Source organism: Sorex araneus, chromosome 2 (assembly GCF_027595985.1).
Source record: "Sorex araneus isolate mSorAra2 chromosome 2, mSorAra2.pri, whole genome shotgun sequence".
Classification (NCBI taxonomy): Eukaryota; Metazoa; Chordata; class Mammalia; order Eulipotyphla; family Soricidae; genus Sorex; species Sorex araneus.
The window spans coordinates 9,071,886-9,096,728 of record NC_073303.1 but is presented as its reverse complement, the minus strand read 5'-3'; the positions used below and the strand labels follow the sequence as shown (position 1 = coordinate 9,096,728).

The following is a 24,843-nucleotide window of genomic DNA, read 5'->3' as shown; positions in this document are numbered from 1 at the left end:
TATCTCTTATTTATCCAATGTAAAGTACTTAATGTAAATCCAGGTGAGACATGTTTCCCTCATTCCTGTTGCCCAAGATTATATGATTTTATATATATATATCATATATATATATATATGTAGGATAACAACACACAACATATATCACCCATCTTCCGCATGTGTGTCTTTGTATTTTTTTCTTTGTATTTTTTTATAGCTGACTACTTACAAAGTTTATGATTTATATTCTTGATGAATTAACCTTTGCATCATTATGCTATGTTACTTAATCTCTATTAATATTTTGATTCACTTTGAATTATTGCCAGTGTTCTGTTAAGGATGACAGAAAAATTAAAACTATAACAATGTATAGTGAATGAGGAATTGTTATGATCATTTTGCAATATATAGAAATTTTATATTATAAACCTGAATCATGTATGTAATACTACATTATATTATTAAATTCATTACAAATAAACAATCTTATAAAAAAAACACAGTAAGAAATATATCAGACTTAAAGTTTGGTTCTTCCTGAGGACATTCACTATATAATCCAGATCACAGTCCTCAGGCCAGGTTAGTCTTCCTAACCCCAGTAGGGTCCTACTTTCATCGTTACTTTTGGATCATGACAGCATTTGTCTATGACCATGCTCTCAACTTACAGTTGAGAATTGTGGCACTTTGGTCTGACCCATTTTGATGCCAGGGTAGCTCACAGCTTGCCCTGGGTCCATTCCGTCCCTCGTCGGGACCCTGTTTTGGGGGTGCTAGGAACTAAGGGCAACTGAGTCGAGAAAACAGATGCCCAGGAGTAAATATTATTGGAGGCAATCAACTCCCAAGTTACAAAGCATAATATTAACTGTCTTCTTGTGTCCATACAGAAAGGACATTGCTTTAAGGTAAACTAAGTTCCCTACAGCAAGGCTAAAAAGACAAAACCAATGTCATCTTACATATATATATACATATATATATATATAATCACTTGTCTTGTATCACTTATCTTCCCGTTGATCTTTGATTTGCTCGAGCGGGCACCAGTAACGTCTCCATTTGTCCCTATTGCGTGCTAGTGTAGCCCAAAGATATCTGCTCACTCCAGGAACAGGAAGAGCCTCAAACCATTCATTCAGGGTTTTAACAAAGCAGTCTGACCATCTCGTTGGTGGGCGGCCACGCGGTCTTTTGACGTCCCGTGGAATCCAGTCAGTAACAGCTCTAGTCCAGCGGTCGTCTCTGAATCGCATTATATGTCGAGCCCATCTGATCTTTGATGTCTTGGCAAATGAGAATATGTGTATATATATATATATATATATATATATATATAATACCAAGATTAATTGAATATTAGTGAATAAATCTTTATGAGATGAATGGATATGAAGACTTTTAAAATACCATAACTTATGAACTCAAGTTTGGAGAAAACAAATTGCAGCAGTGATCATACATTGTCCTCTCCTTCCATTCATATCTTCGATTTCTAAAATTTCTTGGTTAACCAGACAGGATGCCTGAGATCAGGAGGTAGAGTTGTCTGGGTTTGCTTGATATTGTTGTAATGCATTTGTGGAGGATGAAGGAAATTGCAATTAATTGTCTCTGTCAGGTATGTAAAAGACAGGAAAATCAAAACAAACATGAGTTCTCTAACCAGTTTCTTGCTTGTTGATTCTAATATGCATCTTATCCTTGGATGAGATTATAAATGAAGACAACCCCAAACCTAGAAAGCCCTGCAGTGGCCAATAGCCAAGATAGAAAAAAGACGAATCATGGCTTGCACTAAGATGCTTCCAAGGAGAAGAGAGAAAGCATAAGAATGAATTAAGATGTTGGACCTCAGTACTAGAAAATAAACTGACATATTTCAACTTTTAGTACTATATATCTTGAAATCTTTTTAAAAACTCAGTTAACAGTGATAGCAGATGAAATTTTTTTTTAATTTTTTATTGAGTCACCATGTGGAAAGTTACAAAGTTTTCAGGTTTAAATCTCAGTTATACAATGCTCGAATACCCATCCCTTCACCAGTAAATTATTGTTAGCCTTTATTACAATTCTGATATGCTCAAGTTGCTTTTAAATATGCACAAGTTTATTTTAATGAGTAACTTTTAAGTCAAAATTAAATTCTCTTAGATAAGATGGTTAAGGACAGGATTATAGTGAAATTGGCCAAACATGAACATAAATGATACCAAAAATGTCACTAAATTGCTGAATATTACAATAACGGACAGTTTCTCTAAAAATCAATGCTTGTCAGGGCTGGAGCAATAGCACAGCGGGTAGTGCATTTGCCTTGCACACGGCCGACCCGGGTTCAATTCTCAGCTTCCCATATGGTCCCCTGAGCACTGCCAGGAGTAATTCCTGAGTGCAGAGCCAGGAGTAACCCCTGTGCATTGCCGGGTGTGACCCAAAAAGCAAAAATAAAATAAAATAAAAATCAATGCTTGTCAATGCTAAAGTTCTTCGACATCATCTCTCTAGAAACAGATGCTAAGCAAAACAGAGAGAGAGGGACAGACATAGAAGGACTGCACTCATTTGTGGAATATAAAGTAACATAATGGGAGACTAATATCCAAGGATAGTAGAGATAAGGGCCAGGAGGATCACTCCATGGCTTGGAAGCTGGCCTCACATGCTTGGGGAAAAGGCAGCTGAGATAGAGAAGGGACTACCAAGTAAATGATGCTTGGAGGGCTCGAAAGGGATGGGAGATGTGTGCTGAAAGTAGACTGTGGTCATCATGTCTGCTTAGTAAGTGGTCATGTTGGGGATGATCACTTAGTACTGGTATGGCAAACCATAACACCCAAAAGGAGAGAGTAGAAGATAAAGTGCCTGCCACAGAGGCGGGAGGGGAGAGGAAGGGGGGGTACGGGGACATTGGTGGTGGAGAATGGGCACTGGTGGAGGGATAGGTACTCAATCATTGTATGACTGAAACGTAATCATGAAAGTTTGTAAGTCTGTAACTGTACCTCAAGGTGATTCATTAAAAATACAAATAAAGATAAATAGAGGGAAAGATAGAAGCAATGTAGAAGTCCCTGGAGACAGAGTGTCTCCTTGCTTTAATCTCCCCAAAGAGAATTTCCTATGTTTTTTATCTATATAAATGATCTATGCAAACTTCCAGATGTCTTATCTATGAAAATGATTGTTGGGGACTGTTCAGGACCCTGAACAAAAGAGGGCCCTCCTCCCAACCTTTACTCTGGACAAACCGGAAAATTCCATTACTAGCGTTTGCATAACCTGAGGCACAGGTGCCCTTGTGACAAAGGAAATAGCTAACCTCTAGAAGTAAAAGTAGCCCAGGGCAGTTAACCAGGAGACCCCAAGGGCTGCAGAGTAGAATACCTTCCTTTACACTAAAAGCCATACTTTAGCTTACAAAACCTTGTATGTTCCTCCTGACAGATGTTCCCCCTCCCCACTATTTCTCAACCGACTCTTAGAGAATATTGCAGCCCACCAAAGAACACCCCGAACTTTTCCTTATTTGGTCTGAGAAGGCACTTCCCTGATGATTGACAACTCATGTACCAACCCCCTACTAAGAAAGGTATAAAACCAGCATGGCTGATAATAAAGACGCTCTTGATCAGCATGTCTTGAGCCTCTTTCTTTCTAACCTCACCGGTTTTATTCTCAGGTCGGGACCGCTCACAGAACCCACCCAATTAGGAGCGCTTTCCACTGTTGTCTCTCCACGGCCGGAGAGATTTCGGGGAAATGCACAAATGATCAATCACACTTACTTACTGCAAGATCCCTCAGATGCTCTATAAGGATGCAGCAGCTCTGCATTAAATGGACCATTTTCACCATCAGGCTGTGGTCTTGTCTCTCCCTGTCTCTCTGCTCTCTGTTGGGGAGGCCTGGGGAGGCGGGGAGGTGGGGAGGGAGGCAGGGAGGTGGGAACATAGGGAGGTGGGGAGGCGGGGAGGCCAGGGAGGTGAGGAGTGGGCTCTGGGTCATGGAACACACCGGTATCGCAGTGGCAGCCCCCACTTTTTACATTGTGAACTTTCACCCACCCTTCAGTTCACTTCTGACACATATGAATGAGGTTTTCCTATCAAGCTAGTTGGGTATCTTACAATTCAATTCACCTGACACTAACTGGATTAGTGCTAAGATTAGAGTTAAAGGGCTGCAGAAATAGTAGATAAGGCCTTGCATGCATCCAACCTAAGTTTCATTCCTGGCACCCCATATGGTCCCCGGAGCACTGCCAGGAGCAATCTCTGTGCACAGAGACAGTATTAAGCCCAGAGCACTGTTATGTGTTTCCCAACAAAAAAAGATTAGAGTTAAGGATTTAGTCCCACAAGACAGTCCCCTCCCCACCTCCAACTCAGACATTAGTTACGTGCCACTACTGACAGCCAACCTACAGAGATTTCTACCCACAACTCTGTGGGGCAGTAAAGAACTATAATGGGAACATTTCCGTTGAAACAATGTAGAAAGTAAATGAACAACACAGATTAGCATTGAGCCTAGGGAGTCAGAATGTTTACACTTGAATCTTAGATCTGCCACTTATAAGTAGAAGTTAAATAGCAAGGCATTTAATGTCTCCCTGACCTGCTCTCTGCATCGTCCGTGTGGAAGACAGCTTCAGCTTTTCTGCCTCCAACAGCTTACCCTTAATCTTTTTGCCAATGAAATGGGCAGGTAAGTAGATGGATAGGGAAGAACCTCTTCCACCCCACATTCTGAAAGGTAATAAAACCAATATCCCCAAGGCTATAAAAACCCACCTTCTGGACACAGAAACTAAGGCTTGATAAAACCTTTACCTGCTGCCAGACCCAGAGAAGGCTGGACCATCCCCCCTGAGAGAAGTTCCAGCAGGAACAGAGGCCAAGAAAGAAATATCAAAGAGCACCATCAACTACACCCAACTCTTTTTTTTTTTTTTTTTTTTTTGCTTTTTGGGTCACACCCAGCGATGCTTAGGGGTTACTCCTGGCTTTGCACTCAGGAAATACTCCTGGCAGTGCTTGGGGGACCATATGGGATGCCGGGGATCGAACCCGGGTCGACCGCGTGCAAGGCAAAAGCCCTACCCACTGTGCTATCGCTCCGGCCCCTACACCCAACTCTTTACCCTTGCTGACCACCCTACGAAGGACGCTTACCTAGGTAGAAAGCCCCCTTTGGGGCAGCTTGCAAGAAATCGTATAAAAGCCAACTTGAACAAAGGAAGCACCCGCCTATGATGCCCAAGCCCATGTGCTGCCTGTGTCCAGGTATTGCTGCCGAGCACATGTGTCAACTGCATCTCCCCTCTTGAGATGTGTACTTTCATATCTAACGCGGGGATGTGTACTGGGGCTCCCTTTCCACCCTGGAGAAGCCCAGGTGCTCTCTCTCTGTCTCTCTCTCTCCACTCCTTTTCCTCTATTAAACCGGACTGAGATCTCCCCAGAGGAATCACACAAAGACAAGTTGCAATGTAATAAGCAAAGGGTCTTTATTGGCTAACACAAGCTAAGGCTCTTGTCTGGCTCACACAGCACAGTGGCAGCCTTCTTGAAACGAGCGGCCCCAACTCTCAAAAGTGAGGGGCTTTTATAGCATAATATTATATAATAGGAACTTTCCACAAACCACCCTTTTGGCCACAGTCTGAGGGGCTATTTACTACTTGTACTTAGCTGACTGGTTATAAGTTGGAGTTACATAGGGTCATATAAAAGTTACAGAAGGTTATACCTGCATCCTACCTGCATCTGACTGGTAACCCTTAGTTGGCCTCCCTATGGCTCTCTCACTTCAGGGAAATCATGACTCAATTCCAGGTATCTGTGCTCAATTCCAGGAATTCTGGAACTGAAACTTAGTCCTAGCTTCTTCTGGCTTCTTTATGAACCTGTCATGGCTCTGCCTTTGCTTCTCTGTCTCTCACTTCAAAACTTCCAAGAAAATCTGTAATACTTCATTGCTACCTCATCTTCCCCCGAAATTCTCTTCTGAGAGAAAGGCAAGAACCCAAAAGGCTTGGGTCAGGCCTTGGACTGACTTTCCTTCCTGCAGGAGCAAGGCTCACAGCAGGCTCACAGCAGTAGGCTTCCCCAGCTGTTCCTGGGTGGCAGAGATGGATAGAGAGAAAGCTCGGCATCACCAATTCGAATGATAACAATACATGGGCAACTTAGAATAGCCCTGGGTATGTGAGCAAGGGCAAGGGGACCGGCCACTTTCTCTACACTTCTGTCACCCAGGAAATGGCTGGGAAATCTCAGACTGAAAGTCTGCAATGAACCCTTACATGGACCTCACATCCCACCAGTCCCACTAGGCAGCTGTCTAGTTGCACCTGAGGTCCACTTGTTCTGCTTGGTGGGGAACTTAATCCTCACCACCCAATGTCTCAGGGAGCTGTGGACTCAGGCTGGAGTGAGGAATTGCTCTTTTTCAGGAAAAGAAAGTCAGTCTAGACCTTACCCTGCCTTTTGGGCCCTTGACCTTTCTCTCCGAAAAGAATTTCAGGAGACAAGCAGTAAAGTGAAACAACACATTTTATTTGAAGGTTCTGAGGAAGGGGAGGGAGAGAGAGAAAGATAAAGTAAAGCGTTCAAGAGAGAACACAAGCTTCTCCAGGGACGTAAAGCGTCCCTACATTAAATACAAAAGTGCACATCTCAAGAGGGGAGATGCAGACAACACATGTGCTTGGCAGCAACACATGTTCACAGGCAGCATATAGTATTGGGCAGTATATATGTATGCTTTTTGGATTCAATTTGGCTTTTATTGAGTTTCTCCAAAGCTGCCCCGTGTGGGGCTTTCTGAGTAGGTCAGGGTCTGTTGCTAGGGTGGTTGACAAGGGAGTAGGGCTGGGAACAGTGGATCTTTTAATTAATCAACTAATTAATTAATTATTTTTATTGAATCACTGTGAGATACAGTTACAAGCTTTCATGGTTGAGTTTCAATCATACAATGATCAAACACCCATCCCTCTACCAGTGCACATTCTCCACCACCAATGTCCCCAGTATACTCCCCCTTTCCAACCCTCCCCCTGCCTCCTTGGCAGATAATTTCTACCATACCCTCTCTCTACTTTTGGGCATTATGGTTTATGATGCAAATACTGAGAGGTTATCATGTTTGGTCCTTTATCTACTTTCAACACACATCTCCCTTTCAACCATCATTGTCTTAGTGATTCCTTCTCCATTCCAGCTGCCTTCTCCCCCAGCTCAAGAGACAGACTTCCAACTATGGGGCAATATTCCTGGACCTGTGTCTACTGTCCTTGGGTGACAGTCTCATATTATATTATTTTATAGTCCACAAATGAGTGCAGTCATTCTATGTCTGTCCTTCTCTTTCTGACTCATTTCACTTAGCATGATACTCTCCATGTCCATCCACTTATAAGCAAATTTTGTGACTTCATCTCTCCTAACAGCTGCATAGTATTCCATTGTGTGGATGTACCAGTTTCTTTAACCAATTGTCTGTTCTCAAGCATTCAAATTGTTCCCAGATTCTGGTTATTGTGAACAGTGCTGCAGTGAACATACAGGTGCAGATGTCATTTCTGCTGTGCTTTTTTGGGCAGTGGATCTTTATCCTTGAAATTCCATTCCTGGCCTTTGTTTCTGCAGGAGTTTCTCTCTGAAAGGGGTCCAACTTTCTCTGTGTCTGTGCTGGCACCAGGTAAAGGACTTATCAGGCCTCAGTTTCTGTGCCCACAAGATGGGTTTTTGCAGTCTTGGGGCTATTGATTTTATTATTTCCCAGGAATTCATTGTCACGGAGAGTGGGGTCAGGGGAGTTGCTTCCCTATCTACCTACCTGCCTCAGGACTGTTCTTTTTGTGTTGAGCATACTGAATTTTATTCATATTAAACTTGCTTTCTTTGGAAATCTGAGAATTTGTTTTTTGAAAAGAGACCTAAAACTTTGACAGGGAATCTAGATCACTTTTTGATTGTTTCATGCCATCCTTCAAAGAATCATAGCTAACCTTCTAAAGAAAATGTTTACCTTCTCCTGATCTTCCCTTCCCCACCTCCCTCTTTCCCATCCCCACCTTCCAGGTTCTATAATACAACGCTGCATGCATTCAAAGACTCTAGTTTCGATCATCTTTGCATTCGAAATTATTTTACTTTGCAATTTTTTAAAAAAAAATTGAGATCTTGTTTCTGCAGTGTTTCTTGGAAAGACTGCAATGGTTATAGTTCAGGTTCTGAGCCAGCAGATGAACATGCTATCACGGAACAAACATCCACCTGTTCTAGGCCCTAAGACAGACTTTATTCCCTTTCTATAATTTTGTTACTAAAGTGTACAGAAATGATATTAAAAATCCTACTAGGACAAAGCAATAGTGAAATGAATAGGGTGCAGAGCCAGGAGCAAAGCCTGAGCACAACCCAGTGTGGCCTCAAGACCAAGACAAAACAAACATGGACTGAGTCGCACATTGGGACTGTGTTGGGGCTGGACTGAGCTACCAGGATGAGCCCATGTAAACTGCTCCACACAAGGGCAGGAACATAGGGACCCATGAAAGTGGGCAAGATTTCTCGTGTGTCCTTACTAGTTTGGATGAGGCTGAACATCTTCTTCTTTTGGCTACCTTAGTAAATAATTTCCTAAATTATACCGAAACTGTCAGTCATCCTTTTTTCACAGATCCCTGGTTCCACTTAGCCTGTTTGTTGTCAGTATGCAGATCTAGGTACTTAGCTTGTTTATTGTCAGTGTGCAGATCCTACGTTGTTTGTTTTCTGTATGTGGGAGAACTTTGCATGATTTTCCTTTAACTCCTTTTGTGGGGATCTGGCCCAGGACAGACCACAGGAATCTATTTAGCTTTCTTAAGACTCTTTTTACAGGAGCCCGCATTCTAGAATAACTTGATTTTCTGCCCCTGACCAAGGAATTCAGATACAGGCACCCCGGTTCGCAAGAAGGGTGGTGGTCAGACCAGATCACCAGACCCATATCACATGACCCGTATCACAAGACCCAGGACTGCCCCCAGAACCGGGACATTCCTGAATATTGGCGCGAATACTGATCTCTAAAACCATAGGCTAAGGAGTGATGTTCTTTTAAATGGATTGGTTAAGAAAGTTTGCAATATTACAAATCTATTGGCTATGAAATGCGCGGGCTCTGCTGTAACGGCCGGGGAAGGCCTATATAAGATCTCCTTTGAAGAAGCTCGGGGTCTTTGGCCCAACCTGCTGGACCTGTGTGTCCGTGTAGGCGGCTGGACCCTGGCTAGCCAGTCTTACAATAAACCCTGCTTGCTGTTTGCAGTCTCTGGAGTCTCTTTGTCGTTATAGGGAGATCTCGATCCGCGCCCTAACACTTTGTTGATGACCTCACCGTATTGAGACCTATGAACTGTAGGATGGTAATAAAAGGAGATTTCAGGGCTCTCTACTTTGGTCACAGAGTCAGAGAGAACTTGGACCCTCCATGACATACATTTCTTCCGCTTTCCTTGTCCCAGCACCTCTGACTGCAAGAATATTCACGAAACAATACTGTGAAAAAGAAGACAGAAGAGTAGACAGAAAGATTCAGAGACTCCACTGCCCATGAGCTCTGTAAACCCCCCTCCCTCCCCCTCCCTCCCTTCCCGCTGTTTGAGACAATAAGGGACCCAGAAGAGGTGAATGAATGTAAATGTGGTCCCAGAGCCAGGACTCCCAATGGGTTTGGGGACAAAAGCAGAAAGATTTTGTCTATTTTCTGAAACTGACTCTGTGGAAGCTTCCTGTTTACAAAGCAGTTTCCTGTGTTATTACTTGTAAAGAGAGTATTAATCCTCTCTTTCTTGTCCCTTTGAGAAAATGCTCATACTACTCACTTCTCCCATTTTCTCCCCAAGTCCTGCAGGACTCCGCCCCCACCCCTGCGTTGCAGTGTCACTTTTCAAAGTAACCCAGTGAGTTCGAACTTCCTTGTTGAGGACTCAGGAAGAGGTCGCTGCAGAGCAGACTGGGAGCACGCCGCCTTGTCTGCAGAGCAACACAACTGTTGGCTAACGTGTGTGAGTGTGTGTGTGTGTGTGTGTGTGTGTGTGTGAGAGAGAGAGAGAGAGAGAGAGAGAGAGACAGAGAGAGACAGAGAGAGACAGAGAGACAGAGAGGGAGAGTGCCGAGACCCAACAAAGCTGAAAGTCCACAGGACTTTGCTTCCTAGTTCTCTTCCCCGGCTGCTTTCACTCTCACCAGACCGCATGTCTCATCTCAGCATACCCAGGATGTGAGGTGAGTAAAAACCCAACCGGGGCTCCCTGTGGGATCAGAGGAGTGGGAGGTGCTTCTTCCCAGAGTACTGCTCCCCTAAGGGGGGAGGGGGAAGTAACTGACAAGGGATATAAATCCCCTGAAGAGATCTCTACCCACCCACAGACCCATCCTGTCATAGGAGGAAACTGTCTTTCTCCAACCTTGGCTGAATCCTGTTTTACTACTCAGCATTGTCAAGTTAAAGAGACATTTTCTCATTACATTTCATGCTGTCTCTACTCTCCTCCCCTCAAAGTTTCCACAGTGATAAAAGGGAACATGGGCAGATGCCAAACCTGTTGGAGCAATGGGGGGAAACGTGTGAACTCTTCCCTCTCCTGGCAGCTCTGTCTGCTTCAGACTATCAGATACCCTCTGGTGAACACTGGGGAATTAATGGCCAAGATCCTACAGTCTTCACAGCCCCATGTGCTCTTACCTGTCCCAGGCCCTAGGTTCTGTAAAGATTCAGGGCTCTAGTTATCTTCAACTGAAGTTTGGGACTTTTGAGAGACCAGGCTGGCTGGGAGCAAGACCCATCCCTGGGTCTCAAGGGGCTCTGGTCCAGGACCTACCTTTTCTCTTTTTCAGTTCTTTCAGTTCTATTTCCTTCAGGTCTGAGAGGATAACAGGAAGAACGTTCAGCTTCTTGATTATCCTGGTGGACATGCTGCTTCATGGCAATCCTGATGGAATGTCCACAGGAAGCGCACGGCCGCATTTGCGGCTGCATAACCTCTTATTGTCTAGTTCTCCTTCTTGGAGAACCCAGCAAGCTACCGAGAGTATCCTGCCTACATGTCAGAGCCTGGCAAGCTCCCTGTGGTGTATTTGATATGCCAAAAACAGCACCGATGATGGGTCTCATTCCCCTGACCCTGAAAAATCCCCCAATGTAGGGAAGGATGAGTAAAGAGAGGCTGCTAAAATTTCAGGGTTGAGAGAGACAGACATAGAAAGATTGCACTCATCTGTGGAATATAGAATAATAGACTATAAGACTAACACCTAAGAATAGTAGAAATAAGCACCAGGAGGTTGTCACCATGGCTTGGAGGCTGGTCTCTCATTCTGGGCAACTCAGAGAAGGGAACACCAATTAAAATGTGGTTGTTGGTCATGTGGGGGAAAGATGATGCAGGCCGAATACAGACTAGAGAAAGCACAATGGGCACTCAACACCTTTATTGCAAACCACAACACCTAATCAGAGAGAGAGAACAAAAGGGAATACCCTGCCATAGTGGCAGTGTGGGGTGGGGGGAGACGGGACTGGGGAGGGGGGGAGGGATGTTGGGTTTACTGGTGGTGGAGAATGGGCACTGGTGAAGGGATGGGTTATCAAACTTTGTAAGGGAGAAACATGAGCACAAAAATGTATAAATCTGTAACTGTACCCTCACGTTGACTCACTAATTAAAAATAAACTATTAATTAAAAAAATAAATAAAAAATAAAATTTCAGGGTTAGGACTAATGGAGATGTTACTGGCGCCTGCTTGAGCAAATCAATGAACAATGGGATGACAGTGATACAGTGGCAATATACATAGTATGTGTATTTTATATAGATTATATTTACCTATATTTTCTATATTCTCTTGTTCTTTGAGTGTGAGCGGGAAAGAGGTTCTGCTATTATAGGCTCGGCACTCCAAAAACAATTCCAGGGTTAGAATCCTTGTCTCAAATCAAGGAGTCTTGATTGGCTGGCCAGTGACTACTCTCTCAACCCTGACTGGTTAAAAGAGGCAGCCCTGAGGGCAAAACGTGAGGGTTTTTTATAGGGAAAAACCACATCCTGGAATTTCACTAAGCCAGCAAGCAGGTTACAGAAGCAGGAGAAGAACAGCAAAGTTAGGAAAGAGTGTGTCTATCCCAAGCTGCACCTTTACTGTGGTGTGATTACTCAAACCCTTTCATGAGAACAGGTGCAGAAAGTTCCTTTCGAATCTTTGTTCCGAGAACAGGGCACAATAAATTCCCATTTGTGTTTTAACGGATCCAACATCAGATGAATGTTTCAATGTAACCAGATGTGAATTTTTCCGGGGATACTCCTTCATAAATCCATCACTATACGTAAGTGGCACTCCAGTTACAAAATAGTAATCCAGGTACCAGTGACTCTTGATGTTCAGAGAGTGAAAAAGAATTTTAAAACCTCTTTTTGCTGCATCTTTTGCGAGGTAGGCTGTCTTGCTTCTATATTCTCTCCTAGTCCTTTGTCCAAAACACTTCCTCCAATGATGGCATGTTATATTTTAGGATATCAGGTAATAATAGCCCCATGCACAATTTCAGCAAGGGGACTTGGTCTAGTGAGATGGAGAAAGAGAATATTAATGTATATTCATTTTTATTAGTATCAACGTAAGTGACAACGTTGTCTAACATCTTTCATAAGAGAGCTACACGGCACGCAGCTTCTGAATTCTAATCCAATTCTACTCTCCGAGAGAAGCTATCAAGACCTGTAGAGACACAGGGACTCAGGAGAGGTGTATTTTAGTCCTTCTGCAAGGTTCTTGGTGCTTCTGCTCTACCTCTAGATCCAATATTGCAGCATTTCAGAAAAAGCTCAGGGAAAGCCATGGCCTCAAGCACAAGTACCAAGAAGATGAAGGAGGAAGCCACCTGCTGCATCTGCCTGGAGCTGATGACTGAGCCTGTGAGCATCGACTGCGGGCACAGCTACTGCCGCCTGTGCATAGTGGGCATCATTGAGAGCCAGTGCTCTATGACAGCGCAGAGGAAGTTCCACTGTCCCCAGTGCCGAGCGACATTTAGAAGGGAGAGCCTCCGGCCCAACAAGCAGCTGCAGAACCTCATTGAGACCATCAAGGAGACAGAGTGTGAGAAGCTGTGTGAGGAACACAGAGAGCAGCTCCACCTCTTCTGTGAAGACGACCAACAGCTCATCTGCTGGCGCTGTGAGCGGACACAGCACAAAGGACACGTCACAGCTCTTGTGGAAGACGTCTACCAGAGCTACAAGGTGAGCGTGTGGTCCAAAGGGCTTCTCTGAACCTACACTTGCATTGCTCCACAAAACCATGTTTAATTTGTTTTGTTGTTTTGTTGGGATAACATTGATTTACATTGTTTATTATATATGTGAGGGATATTTTTTTCAACATTCTTCAACAATGAATTGTCAAGTCATGACGACCAACCTCCATCTACTGAAACTTTGAGTCCTGTGTGTCTCCACTGCTTCCTTCTTCCAATCTCAGTTCCGTAGCCCCAGATGAATAGTTGTTTTGGTGTCTTCCATTGCTGTTTTGGTTTTTTTTTCTCAGCTGATGTATGAAATTTTCTTGTGATTGTTTCACTCTTGCTGAATTCTTTTCTTTACCATGATACCCTTCAGCCCTATCCATATTATCACAGTTGAGAAGATTTTATATTGTCTATGCTTGAGTTGATTTCCATTATGGACACACATCATCTTTACCCACCAGGGTTGTTTGCACGTCTTGGCTATTTTAAGTAGCATTAATGTAATGATTATTAGTGTGGATTCATGATGCTGTCTCTTTTTGATGGATAACTAGGGTTAGAATTGCTGGTTTATATTATAAGGATAAAGTGATTATTTTGAAAATTTTTTAGCTTTTGAAAAACCTCTGTATGATTTCTGAGGGGAACAAACCAATTTATATTTCCACCAACATTATATCAGTAATTCTTTTTTCCCACAAACTTGCCAACACTTGTTTTTTTGAGCCTTTGTGTCAAGTTTTTAGAGTATGGTCTCAGAGGTGAAGTATTATCTCATTGTATTTATTGTAGTTTTATTTTTATTTTATTTTTATTTTTAATTTTTTTTTTTATTAGTTCACCATGTGGAAAGTTACAAAGCTTTCAGGTTTAAGTCTCAGTTATACAATGCTCAAACACCCGTCCACCAGTGCACATATTCCACCACCAAGATATTGTAGTTTTAATTTACATTTCCCCCATCATAATGGATAATGAGTGTTATTATTTATGTCCCTGATGACAATTTGCATATTTTCTTCAGAAAAACATCTATCCATCTCTTCCACCTTCCCCTTCTATTTTTTAGTTTCCAGTTGGTTTTGTTTGCTTATTTGTTTGTTTGGGGGCCACATCCAGCGTTGATCAGGGCTACTCCTGGATCTGCATTGAAAGATCACTCCTGATGTGTTTGGGGATCATATGGGGTGCTGGAATTGAACCTGGGTCAGCCTCCTTCAAGGCAAGCACTTCACCTCCCTGTACAATATCTCACCAGCCCTCCTGGTCTTTTTGTATTTGTTTACAGTTTTAGTATTTCTTTGAAAATCTTGAGGTTAATCAATCACTTGTTGGATGTGTACTATGCAAATATATTTTCCCATTACATAGGATGCCTTTTGCTTTATTGATACTTCCTTTCACTGTGCAAAAGTTTTATCGTTTTTGTATAGTCCAAATGTTTACTTACTTTCGCTTTTGTTTCCCCTGTTATAGTTGACATCTCAAAGTTTTCCCTGAGGTCACTATCATTGGACATTTTTCTTTGCTTTCCTGTATGTACTTTATGGCTACACATCCTATATCAAACTCCTTCAAGCATTTTGTGTTCACTTTTGTGTATGGTGTGGAACGATGATCCAGTTTCAATTTTTTGCAAATAGATAGCTAGTTTTTTCAGTGCCATCTGTTAAAAAAATTTTCTAGTCTCCATTGTATGTGTTTATACCCTTTGTCACAAATTAAGTGCTCAGATATGTGTGGCTTTATTTCTGGAAGTCTATTGTTTCTAGTAGTTTTTTAGTGGGGTCTCTCTAATTGTATATATGATATGGAATCTGCAGGTATTGACAATTTTACTTCTTTTTTTCCAGTTTGGATATCTTTTTCTTATCTTTTTACTTTAAGTCTTCCAATACTACATAAAATAATAGTGATGATCATAAATAACATTCTTGTTCTTGATCTTAGGAATAAAGCTTTCTTTCACTATTAACTGTGATGTTGGTTATGTATATATCACGATTGTTCTTTTTTGTGGTTAGAAATGTTTCTCCATCATTTTTGCAAAGCATTTTTTTTCACAAATGGGTATTTAATCATGGAGACACCTTTCTCTGGGGCTGGAAAGATAGTATAGTGGTTAGAGCACCTTGAAAGTGGCCAACCCAGGTTCTATTCTGGTATCCCATATAGTCCCCCCAAGTATATGCACTGGGAGTGATCCTGGGTGCAGAGCCATGAATAATGTCTGAGCATCACAGAGTGTGGCCCAAAAGCAAACAACAACAACCAAAAAACTTTCTTTATGATAGATGATTTGATCTTTTTGTGTGTGTGATGTATTAATTGTTTTATTTGCATATAAAGCAATAGTTCTGGCATTCTAAGTAAAGATTGATCATGTTTCATATCACCCTATTAATATATTGTTAAATTCAGTTTCCTTAGATGTTGTTTAGGATTTTTACATTTGTCTTTGCCAAGGATATTGGAATAGTTTTATTTTTTCAATTCCTGCCTTGTCTGCTCTGAGTCAGGATAACATTGGCCTCTTACATGACCCTAGAATCACCCTTTTACATCATTTTCTAAAAGAGTTTTCCAAACACTTAGAAAAAAATATATAAGATCTTATGAAAGGTTTCTGGAAGATAATGTGAAATCATCTGGTCATAAGATTTACTTTGGGGGAGACTTTTGATTCAAGTTTCATTGTCTTTGTTTGTACTTGAACTGTTCAGATTTCTCTTTCCTCCTGATTTAATTCTGTAAAATTATCTACTCTTAGAAGTCGACCATTTCTTTTATTTATTCCATAGTATTGGTACAAGCACATTGACAGTAGTTCCTTGTAAACCTTTGAATTTCTATGGTATCTATTATAATGCTTCTCTAATTATTCTATTAGAATGTTCATTCATGTTTCCTCAGTGAGACTTGCTACACACATACAGATTCCATGTTGGTTATCCTATAAAGAAGCAGTTTGGGTACTTTTGTATTTTGATTTATATTTTTTTTCTTCTCCAACTTTTATCATTTCCTTCCTTCATCAGGCTTTGGGTTTCATTTGATTTTCTTTCTCCTTTATTTGCTATAAGTTTAAAATATTTATTTGCTATTTTTCTTATTTTGTGATGTAGGTCTATCACACTATGAAATTCCCTCTTAGTACTGCTCAGCAGTATCCAAGATGTTCTGAATGTGCGCCTTCTTTTTTTTTTAATAATCTATGAGTATTTGGTGTGAAATTGAGACTATAATCCTTATGTAAGGCTTTGTAATGGCAACTTTCTGAAAAGTAGTCTGTGTGGGTACTTACTGAAACATCCTGACTGCACCCCAACCTTCAACAGGATGGTTCTGTCCATTCCCTTCCACTCTTGCTATGAATAATTGTACTCTAGAAACCTTCTGAGTAAACCCCATTATTGTTTCTAATCATGTATAAAACGGAGACAACACAATGTGTAAGAACATGTAATAGAAATTAAAACCACAGCAGACAGAGTCACAATACTGTTTGACTGCACAGCCTAACCCTAAACAACCAGAAAGTGAAGAATGTTCGTGATACCTTTCAGTGAGTATGAAGTCCCCAGTGCATAGAGAAAAGATTGGGTGTGCCAGACATGAGTTTGCCATGTATGGCATTGATAAGGGAATTTGCCTGACACCGTGCTCAGGCCTGTGCATGTGGAACAAAAGGCTGGCTATGGTATGGATAAGCAATATGGGCCTGGAACCTTTTCTGAGCCCAGAGGAGCACTGATAAATGGGTGCCTTCACTATTCATTCTTTCCTACTCTATTCTGACTTAAATCAAGGAATATCTTTGTCACTTGAATATTACCTTACCCTTTCCTAAAACTTAGTTTCTACAGGACATAACTGATGTTCAGAATGAGTATCTCATGATTGCCAAGGCAATCAAATATATTCACTGCACCAACAGACCTCAGGCTATTTCCTCTCAGCATCTGAGGGCTCAACAAATCCTCAATGTTCTCCTCATACTTGGAGGACTAGGATTCTCATCAGAAATCTGTGAAAGGTTGTCAAATCACATAAACTTCACTATCTCAATTTTTCCTCCAGGAAAAGTTTCAGAAAGCTGTGACAATACTGAAGGACACAAAAGAACAATATAAGAATCTGAAGCTGTTAACAAGAAAACAAATAACTGACTGGGAGGTAAGATTTTTGCATTTTCTTAGCTCAAGCTAGTTTCTGTCCTAGAGCCAGGCAAAGTAGGGACCAGAGAAAAGTACTTTCTTTAAAAAAATTTTTTTTTATTGAATCACTGTGAGAGACAGTTATAAAGCTTTCATATTTGAGTTTCAGCCATACAATGATTGAACACCCATTCCTCTACCAGTGCACTTTTTTCACGAGTATTTTCCCCCATCCCAACCCTCCCCCTGCCTCTATGGCAGACAATTTCTCCCATACTCTCTACTTTGGGGCTTTATGGTTTGCAATACAGATACTGAGAGGCTATCATGTTTGGTCCTTTATTCAGCACACATCTCCCATCCCGAACGATCCCTCCAGACATCACTGGCTTAGTGATACGTTCTCTATTCCAGCTGCCTTCTCCCCCAGCTCATGAGGCAGGTTTCCAGCCATGGCCTTGCGTGTCAGTTTCATATTATGTTATTTTATATCCTACAAATGAGTGCATTCTGTGTCTGTCCCTTTCTTTCTGATTCATTTCACTTAGCCTGATACTCTCCATGACCATCCACCTATAAGCAAATTTCATGACTTCATCTCTCCTAACAGCTCCTAACAGTATTCCATTGTGTAGATGTACCAAAGTTTCTTTAACCAGCCATCTGGTCTCAGGCACTCGGTTGTTTCTAGATTCTGGCTATTGTGAACAGTGCTGCAGTGAACATACAGGTGCAGACGTCATTTCTACTGTGCTTTTTTGCACCCTCAGGATATATTCCCAGAAGGGGTATTGCAGGGTCATATGGAAGCTCAGTTTCTAGTTTTTGAAGGAATGTCCATATTGTTTTCCGCGAAGGCTGGACCAGTCGGCATTCCCATGAAAAGTACTTTCATGGCTGATTTCTCTTGCTAAAAAGGCTCAGACTGTTAAACTGCAAAGTCTGAAGTGTCATTTTGTTTTCTTATTTTAGTTGTCCATCTCTGTGAGAAGCTATCTCCAAACATTCGACCTTTTAATAGTAATCATTTCTAACTTTTAATCTTATTGGAGAGAAGAATTAGGATGCCTTTTTATCTTGTTTGATCCTTGACTGTATAAAAAGCTAAAAGTCTCAAAATTATGGCCTGTCCTGAAGATTATTCTTATCACTTTGACAATTTACAGAGCTTGACACTTCAGCTGCTAGGTCCAGAAGCCAACCTTCATGACTAATAAGGAGTAGGATCACCCCCGATGGGGTTCATGTGATTCAAGCACATGAAGCTTGTGGGGTAGGGTGATGGGCACTGGAGCAGATAAAATCCGACTTTGCAAAGCAGCCCTGAAGTGAAGCCATGTGAAAGGGAGTAACTGGGCAAAGTTAGCAAAACAGGGTGTTTGCACCAGCTGTCCGGCCTTGAGCCTCACTCAACCTCCTAGTCACGTACGCCCCAAATGCAGAAACTGTCATGTACATCTTTAGCAAATTATTCTAACTGCAACATGCAGTCTTGAAAGGGATTGGACCAGGGCAAAAGCAGAGTAGAAAAGTTAATAGGCCAATAATGCTAAACTTTATGTGATTGGACCTCCTGTGAGCCAAAACCCTCTATAAAAATGTGTGTATTTGGCAATAAAAAAGTGAGCTGTGATCAACCGCTCCCAGAGGGTGTTTCTCTACGTGTCCGTCATGCTTTTCCCCACAGTCAGGTACCTGCCCGGACCCAGTGCGCAACCTCTCTGGGTACCTTGGGGAAAACTGTTCCCTAATAGAGGCTAATGTAGATCAGAAGGATCAGAACAGTTGCGAGAGCATCCGCACTTGCAGCTGCAGGCCGTATGTCTCTATTTCTAGGACTGGCAAGACTGCCCAGGATAGGGAAACATTTCTGTATGGGCAATTTGACAAACCCATCTGTCTGCAGTCTTATCCAGCAGGCCGGCGAGTTATTTTTCCTTCTTCAGGATTGTTCTCCCATCTCTGCCCTTATATTTGGTGTACAGATGTTAAATTTGAACACTTATAAGATTGTCTTTTTCCATGCTTTCAAACCATAACCTGGGGAGAAGGAGAGTCACCTGTGTGGTGGTGAGGAACCTGGGAACCCTCCCAGTGACTCTCGGCCAACAGGCCAACAATTCAGTGCTAGGGTCTGAGGGTGTCCTGCTGCTTGGACCCTGAGGTGTTAAGGATTATCCACATCACCCAGTGATGCTCAGAGATCCCCTAAGGTTACACCTAGTGGTACTCAAGTGATACTTGACTCCTGGGATAAACCTGCAAATAATCAAATGACCATGAGGTGCCAGGATCTAACCAGGGATGACGGCACGCAAGGCCAATGCCTTAACACCTGTACTATCTTTCCAGCCCTAAGACCTTGATTTGTTTGGTTTTGTTACCATGATTTCAATACTGTTAATCAATGGGTTTCATGCACATCACATTCCAGTCCCTTCCCTTGCACCATAGTGTCCACCTCCCTCCACCATTGTCCCAGTATCTGTCAGCTCTTACCCCCAGTTCATTGTGCTTAGCTTCTTACTAAAGACTAGTTCTCAGTTTCTGCTTCCATTGTTATACCCTTTTGTTTCTGACTTCCTCTTCTTGGCAGAATATCTTCCAGGTAGGCCCAATTATAGCGGGTGTCAAATGTTCCTTCCTTAATGGTGCTAATTTTATTTCCACTATTTCTATGTACCTCATATTGTTATTGGATCCATTTGTTGGTGAACATTTAATTGGTTTTCATGTACTGAGCACACTTTACTCGTTCTAGGAAAAGACAGAGAGTAGGAAACAGCAAATCCATGCTGACTTTAAAAATCTCCACATGTTCCTATATGAAGAGGAGAAGTCTTATATATGGAAGCTTGAAAAGGTAAAAGAGCAGACTCTAGAGAACCTTCTGGACAGAGAGGCCACATTGGAGAAGCAGATCCAGGAACTCAAGGACCACATTGTGGAACTGGAGAGGAAATGTCAGGGCTCAGCCCAGAATTTGTTGCAGGTGAGACCTGAGAGGAAAGAGAGGTTGTGCCTCTGAGCTACTAAGAGGAGAGTGGTAGGACAGGGAAGACAGCACAGGAGGGAGGTCACTTGCATTACATGCACCACAGTGGCTGCCACCCTGGTGCAAACCCTCAACATGTGGATGGTTCCCCTAGCACCACAGGAGATCACTTTTGAGCAATGATCCAGGTGGTATAATCCCTGAGCACTGCAGAGTGTGCACCCCCAAATACAAAACAGGCAGTTGAGGAAGATGAGCCAGATATGTCACCTCACTCAAACAATGTGCACCAATGTTGGGGATGTACAGAAAGGCTTCTTATAGATACGTCACTCTACATGCAGGTTTTCTTCCATATCTAATATTACCACGTGCATAAAAATTTTACGCCCTGTCTACATGAGTATCTTGGGACATGTGGAAAAATAAGACCAAATGTCCTGTCATGTACTGTCTCCATACTCTGCTCCATACTTACAGTCCTTTGACAGTCAGACTACCTGAAAGACTATTGTAGATGTCTACCAGATATATAATAGGGACAACTTAAATAAGTGATAATCTTTTCCCTGATTTGGTAGTAAGGTCTTCCTCCAAAAGCTTTTATTAGCTACAGGAATAAATCAACTGATCAAAACAAATGCCTGCAGATATTTGTTCTATAGTTCATCCAATGAAACTTGGACCTTATAGGCTGAGAATCTATCAACTGGCTGCCCTACCATCGCATGATGCCTGCTGCCCCTACATAGTAGGACCTTCTCAGGGGCTCAAGTGGATTCTGCACTGCCTAATGTATTCGTTAGCTGAAATCATGTCACTGGAAGCTGGAACTACCCTGGGCACACTCTCAGCCCTCTTCCCAAGCAACCCACAAGCTAATGGGGCTGCAGACTCTTCCACTTCCTGAAGGCCACAGTAAGCAACACCAACACTCTGACGTTGATAAGCGTATTGCCTTGTGAAAATGCTAGGGGACCGGAATGGGAATCAGACCATAAAGGGAACCCATCAGTATCTAAGGCTGAGGTCAATGTTTTGATGTCTTGGAGGAATATTTTTACAGAACAGTCCTATATGCCAGTCGCCATGAATGCAAATGTTCCCACACTCACCTCTGGTCTTTGTTCCCACAGGATGTAAAAGACACCTTGAGCAGGTGAGTGCCCATGCAAACAGTGTGGGCAGGGGAGGGGCATGGGCATAGAGACATAGATGGAAGGAGCCACTGAAAAAATCTCTGGTCTCTGCTTATTCTAGGAACTCAACTATCAACCTGGTAAAACCAAAGGATGTGCTTTTGAAGCTGGATACTGTGTGCAACGTCTCTGAGCTTTACTTTGATGTGACAAAAATGTTAAGGCGTTATCAAAGTATGTCTGATCCCCAGCACCCCATATGACACCCTCCCCCCATCACCATTAGGAGTGATCTCTGTATTTAGAGCCAGGAGTAAGCCCTGAGCACCACCAGGTGTGGCCCCAAAGGCAAAATAAAAAAAAAAGAAAGAAAAGAAGTCGTAGCAAGTAGTGTGCTGGTGTGAGCCGCGAATGAACAGAGAGACAGTTTAGGATAGGATAGTGAGTTTAATAGAGGCTCAGAGCTGAGGACCCCAAGTCAGAAGAGAAAGAGACTTGGAGCCCCGTTTGCTGTGAGGTTCTCTCTTTTATTCTCTAAGAGTGAGCTATAGTCTACAAAAACAAAAAGATGAAGCATCTTTCCCAGCCTTCAGGTGCCCCAAAAAACAAACAAGAATTTTCTGTGTCAATATCTCTTGCCCATTTGGTGTGACCTGCATGTGTAATGTGTAATGTTCCATGCATTCCTCTAAGTCTGGCAGGCCTTGCACTCTCCCGTTTATCTGGCGGGCCCTTATCCCAGCCGATTAGGGTCAAGCATAGAAAAAAACTCCTCCTCCCTTCTCTGGCTGACCTTGGCAGTTGGTTTCAGTGTCTCAGTTCTCATTATAGCTTCATAATTGCCTTTACATACCGTTTCTTACTTGTAATTTCTTATTTGTCATTACAGTAATAAGAAGCAAAACTTGTATTTGAATGAAGACTGAGGCTATTTAAGACAAACCATGTTCTCTGCACCTGAAAACACATTTTTATTTCTATTTGCTTTTTTACAGCCAGTGTGATTCTGGATCCAGAGACAGCTCATCCTAAATTAATTCTCTCGAAGGATCAGAGGCAAGTGACTTGTGGGTCTGTTCAGAAGAAGCCTGACACTCCTGGGAGATTTAGTGTCTTGCCCTGTGTCCTGGGCTGTGCGACCTTCACAGCAGGAAGACATTACTTTGAAGTGGATGTAGGAGAAGGAACCCAGTGGGATTTCGGAGTTTGTCTGGAGAACGTGGAGAGGAACGTTGACACGATACAGGGGCCACAGTCTGGATTCTGGGCCATAAGACTATGTAAAGACAAAGGCTATGTAGCCCTCACCTCTCTCTTAACTCCCCTTCGTCTGAAGGAGCACCTTGAGGTTATGGGGGTTTTCCTGGACTATGATGCTGGATTTGTATCCTTTTACAATGTGAATACCGGCTCACACATCTACACCTTCCCAAAGGCATCTTTCTCTCATGCTCTCCGGCCCTATTTCCAGGTTTATCATTATTCTCCTCTGTTTCTGCCTCCCCCAGATGAGTAAGCAAAATTTTCCCCTTGGTCAATTTCCATCGAAAATATTATAAAAATACTGGGGTGGAGGGTAGAATTTGGTCTGATGTTATATAACTACTTCTATGTGCTTACAACAAAATTGAGCTTTCAGTATAAAATAAAAATTGAAGTGATGGGTATAAAGACTTTGAAAATACAATAAACAGTGAGCCTAAACTGGGAAAAAGCAAGGTATTATTTTGCATTACATCACATATTTTTCATGCCTTGGCCTCTCCTTCCTCTCAGTGAGTTCAGATCTTCAATACCCAAGACTCCTGGGCTAAACAAATTTGACCTGTTGCAGGTGACAATGTGAAGTGGGGAGAAGAGAAACAGTGGCCTTAAGAGGGGAGTTGACTGCCTTCATCGCTACCCACATGGACACCCAGGGAAGTGCCTGGGTAGTGTGCCACTAACTCCTGCATAGCATGCGTGTTTGTGTCCTACTTGCCACTGATTTTCTCAGGGAGCCTTGGAACTCTGGATGGGAAAGGAACTGTTATTATCAGGAAAAGGAAGATCAGTCCTACTTGTTGGGATTTTTTAATTTTAATTTTATTTTATTAATGTTTTGCTTTTTGGGTCACACCCTGCGATGCACAGGGGTTACTCCTAACTCTGCACTCAGGAATTACTCCTGGTGGTGCTCAGGAGACCATATGAGATGCTGGGAATCGAACCCGGGTTGGCCGAGTGCAAGGCAAACCCTGCCCGCTGTGCTATCACTTCAGCCCCTGGTGTCGGGATTTTTCTAGGTCCATTGCTTTTCCTTGCCGGGAAGAATTTTAAGAGGTGTCTACAGACCAGTTCCCTGGGCAAGACTGTAGACTGTCAGTCAGCTCACATCCTGGGAGGAGCTGACACCAAAATTAAAATTCTCAATATTTGTATTAAGTGTTGATTTGCTTCCAGGGAGCTTAACAAAAGTGATACCAACTTTCTCCTATTTAACGCTATATTCTTTAACACTATATTTAAAACTGTATGCTAATAAACTTTGAACATTTACTTATTAACTTATTAATAGCCAATAAAAATGTTATCGTATGGGAATGGAGCAGGAAGGGCGTTTGCCTTGTACGTGGTCAAGTCGGATTCAATTCTAGCATCTCATGGCACTGCCAGGAGTAATTCCCGAGTGCAGAGCCAGGAGTAAACCTGAGCATCACCAGGTGTGACTCCTAAAACCAAAAAAATAAAAAAGTTGTCATCCATCTACCTTTTATAGTTTGATTTAAAGGGCCTTCCTCAGAAAAAGATGGGGATAGGAAAAATACTTTTCTGGCTTGACATTGAAAGGGCACACAGTGTGTGGGGGAGGGAGACAGAGGCAGAGAGGGGGGTGACCAGGGGTCACTTGTTTTTCCTAACTCAAGTCCATCCACCTCGACCCCGAGCCCCCAGAGTAGTCACAAGAATGATGTTAGGCCACCTCCACCCTCCAGGGAGTGAGTGTCAGTGCTGGAGCCCAGGGCCCCTGCTGGGGAAGTCCTGGCGCACTGCAGACGAGCCTGCGGGATGCACAGAGCCCCGGGTAATTGAGGCCTGCTGTTTGCTCGCACTGCAGGAAGCCTAGAGTGCAGCACCGAGCATCCTGTCTGTCACAGTCCAGCGGAACAGGGTGGCAGATTGCCAACCTCTCCTCAACCGCTGTGAATAGATCTTTACCAGCCAGCAGCAAGAACACGCGTGCAGACATTATAAGGCCGTATCAGAGAACA

At 42.6% G+C, this 24,843-nt stretch overlaps 1 protein-coding gene across 1 annotated transcript; it reads left to right on the top strand.

The window, feature by feature from the left end:
• The first annotated feature begins 12,876 nt into the window (after positions 1 to 12,876).
• LOC101536900 (E3 ubiquitin-protein ligase TRIM38-like) lies at positions 12,877 to 23,108 on the top strand. Its single transcript, XM_004621765.2, has 6 exons — positions 12,877 to 13,296; positions 17,382 to 17,477; positions 20,220 to 20,450; positions 21,590 to 21,612; positions 21,714 to 21,826; positions 22,588 to 23,108. Exons 1-6 carry the CDS (start codon positions 12,892 to 12,894, stop codon positions 23,106 to 23,108), a joined length of 1,389 nt encoding a protein of 462 aa, XP_004621822.2. The 5' UTR covers positions 12,877 to 12,891.
• Positions 23,109 to 24,843: the final 1,735 nt, after the last annotated feature.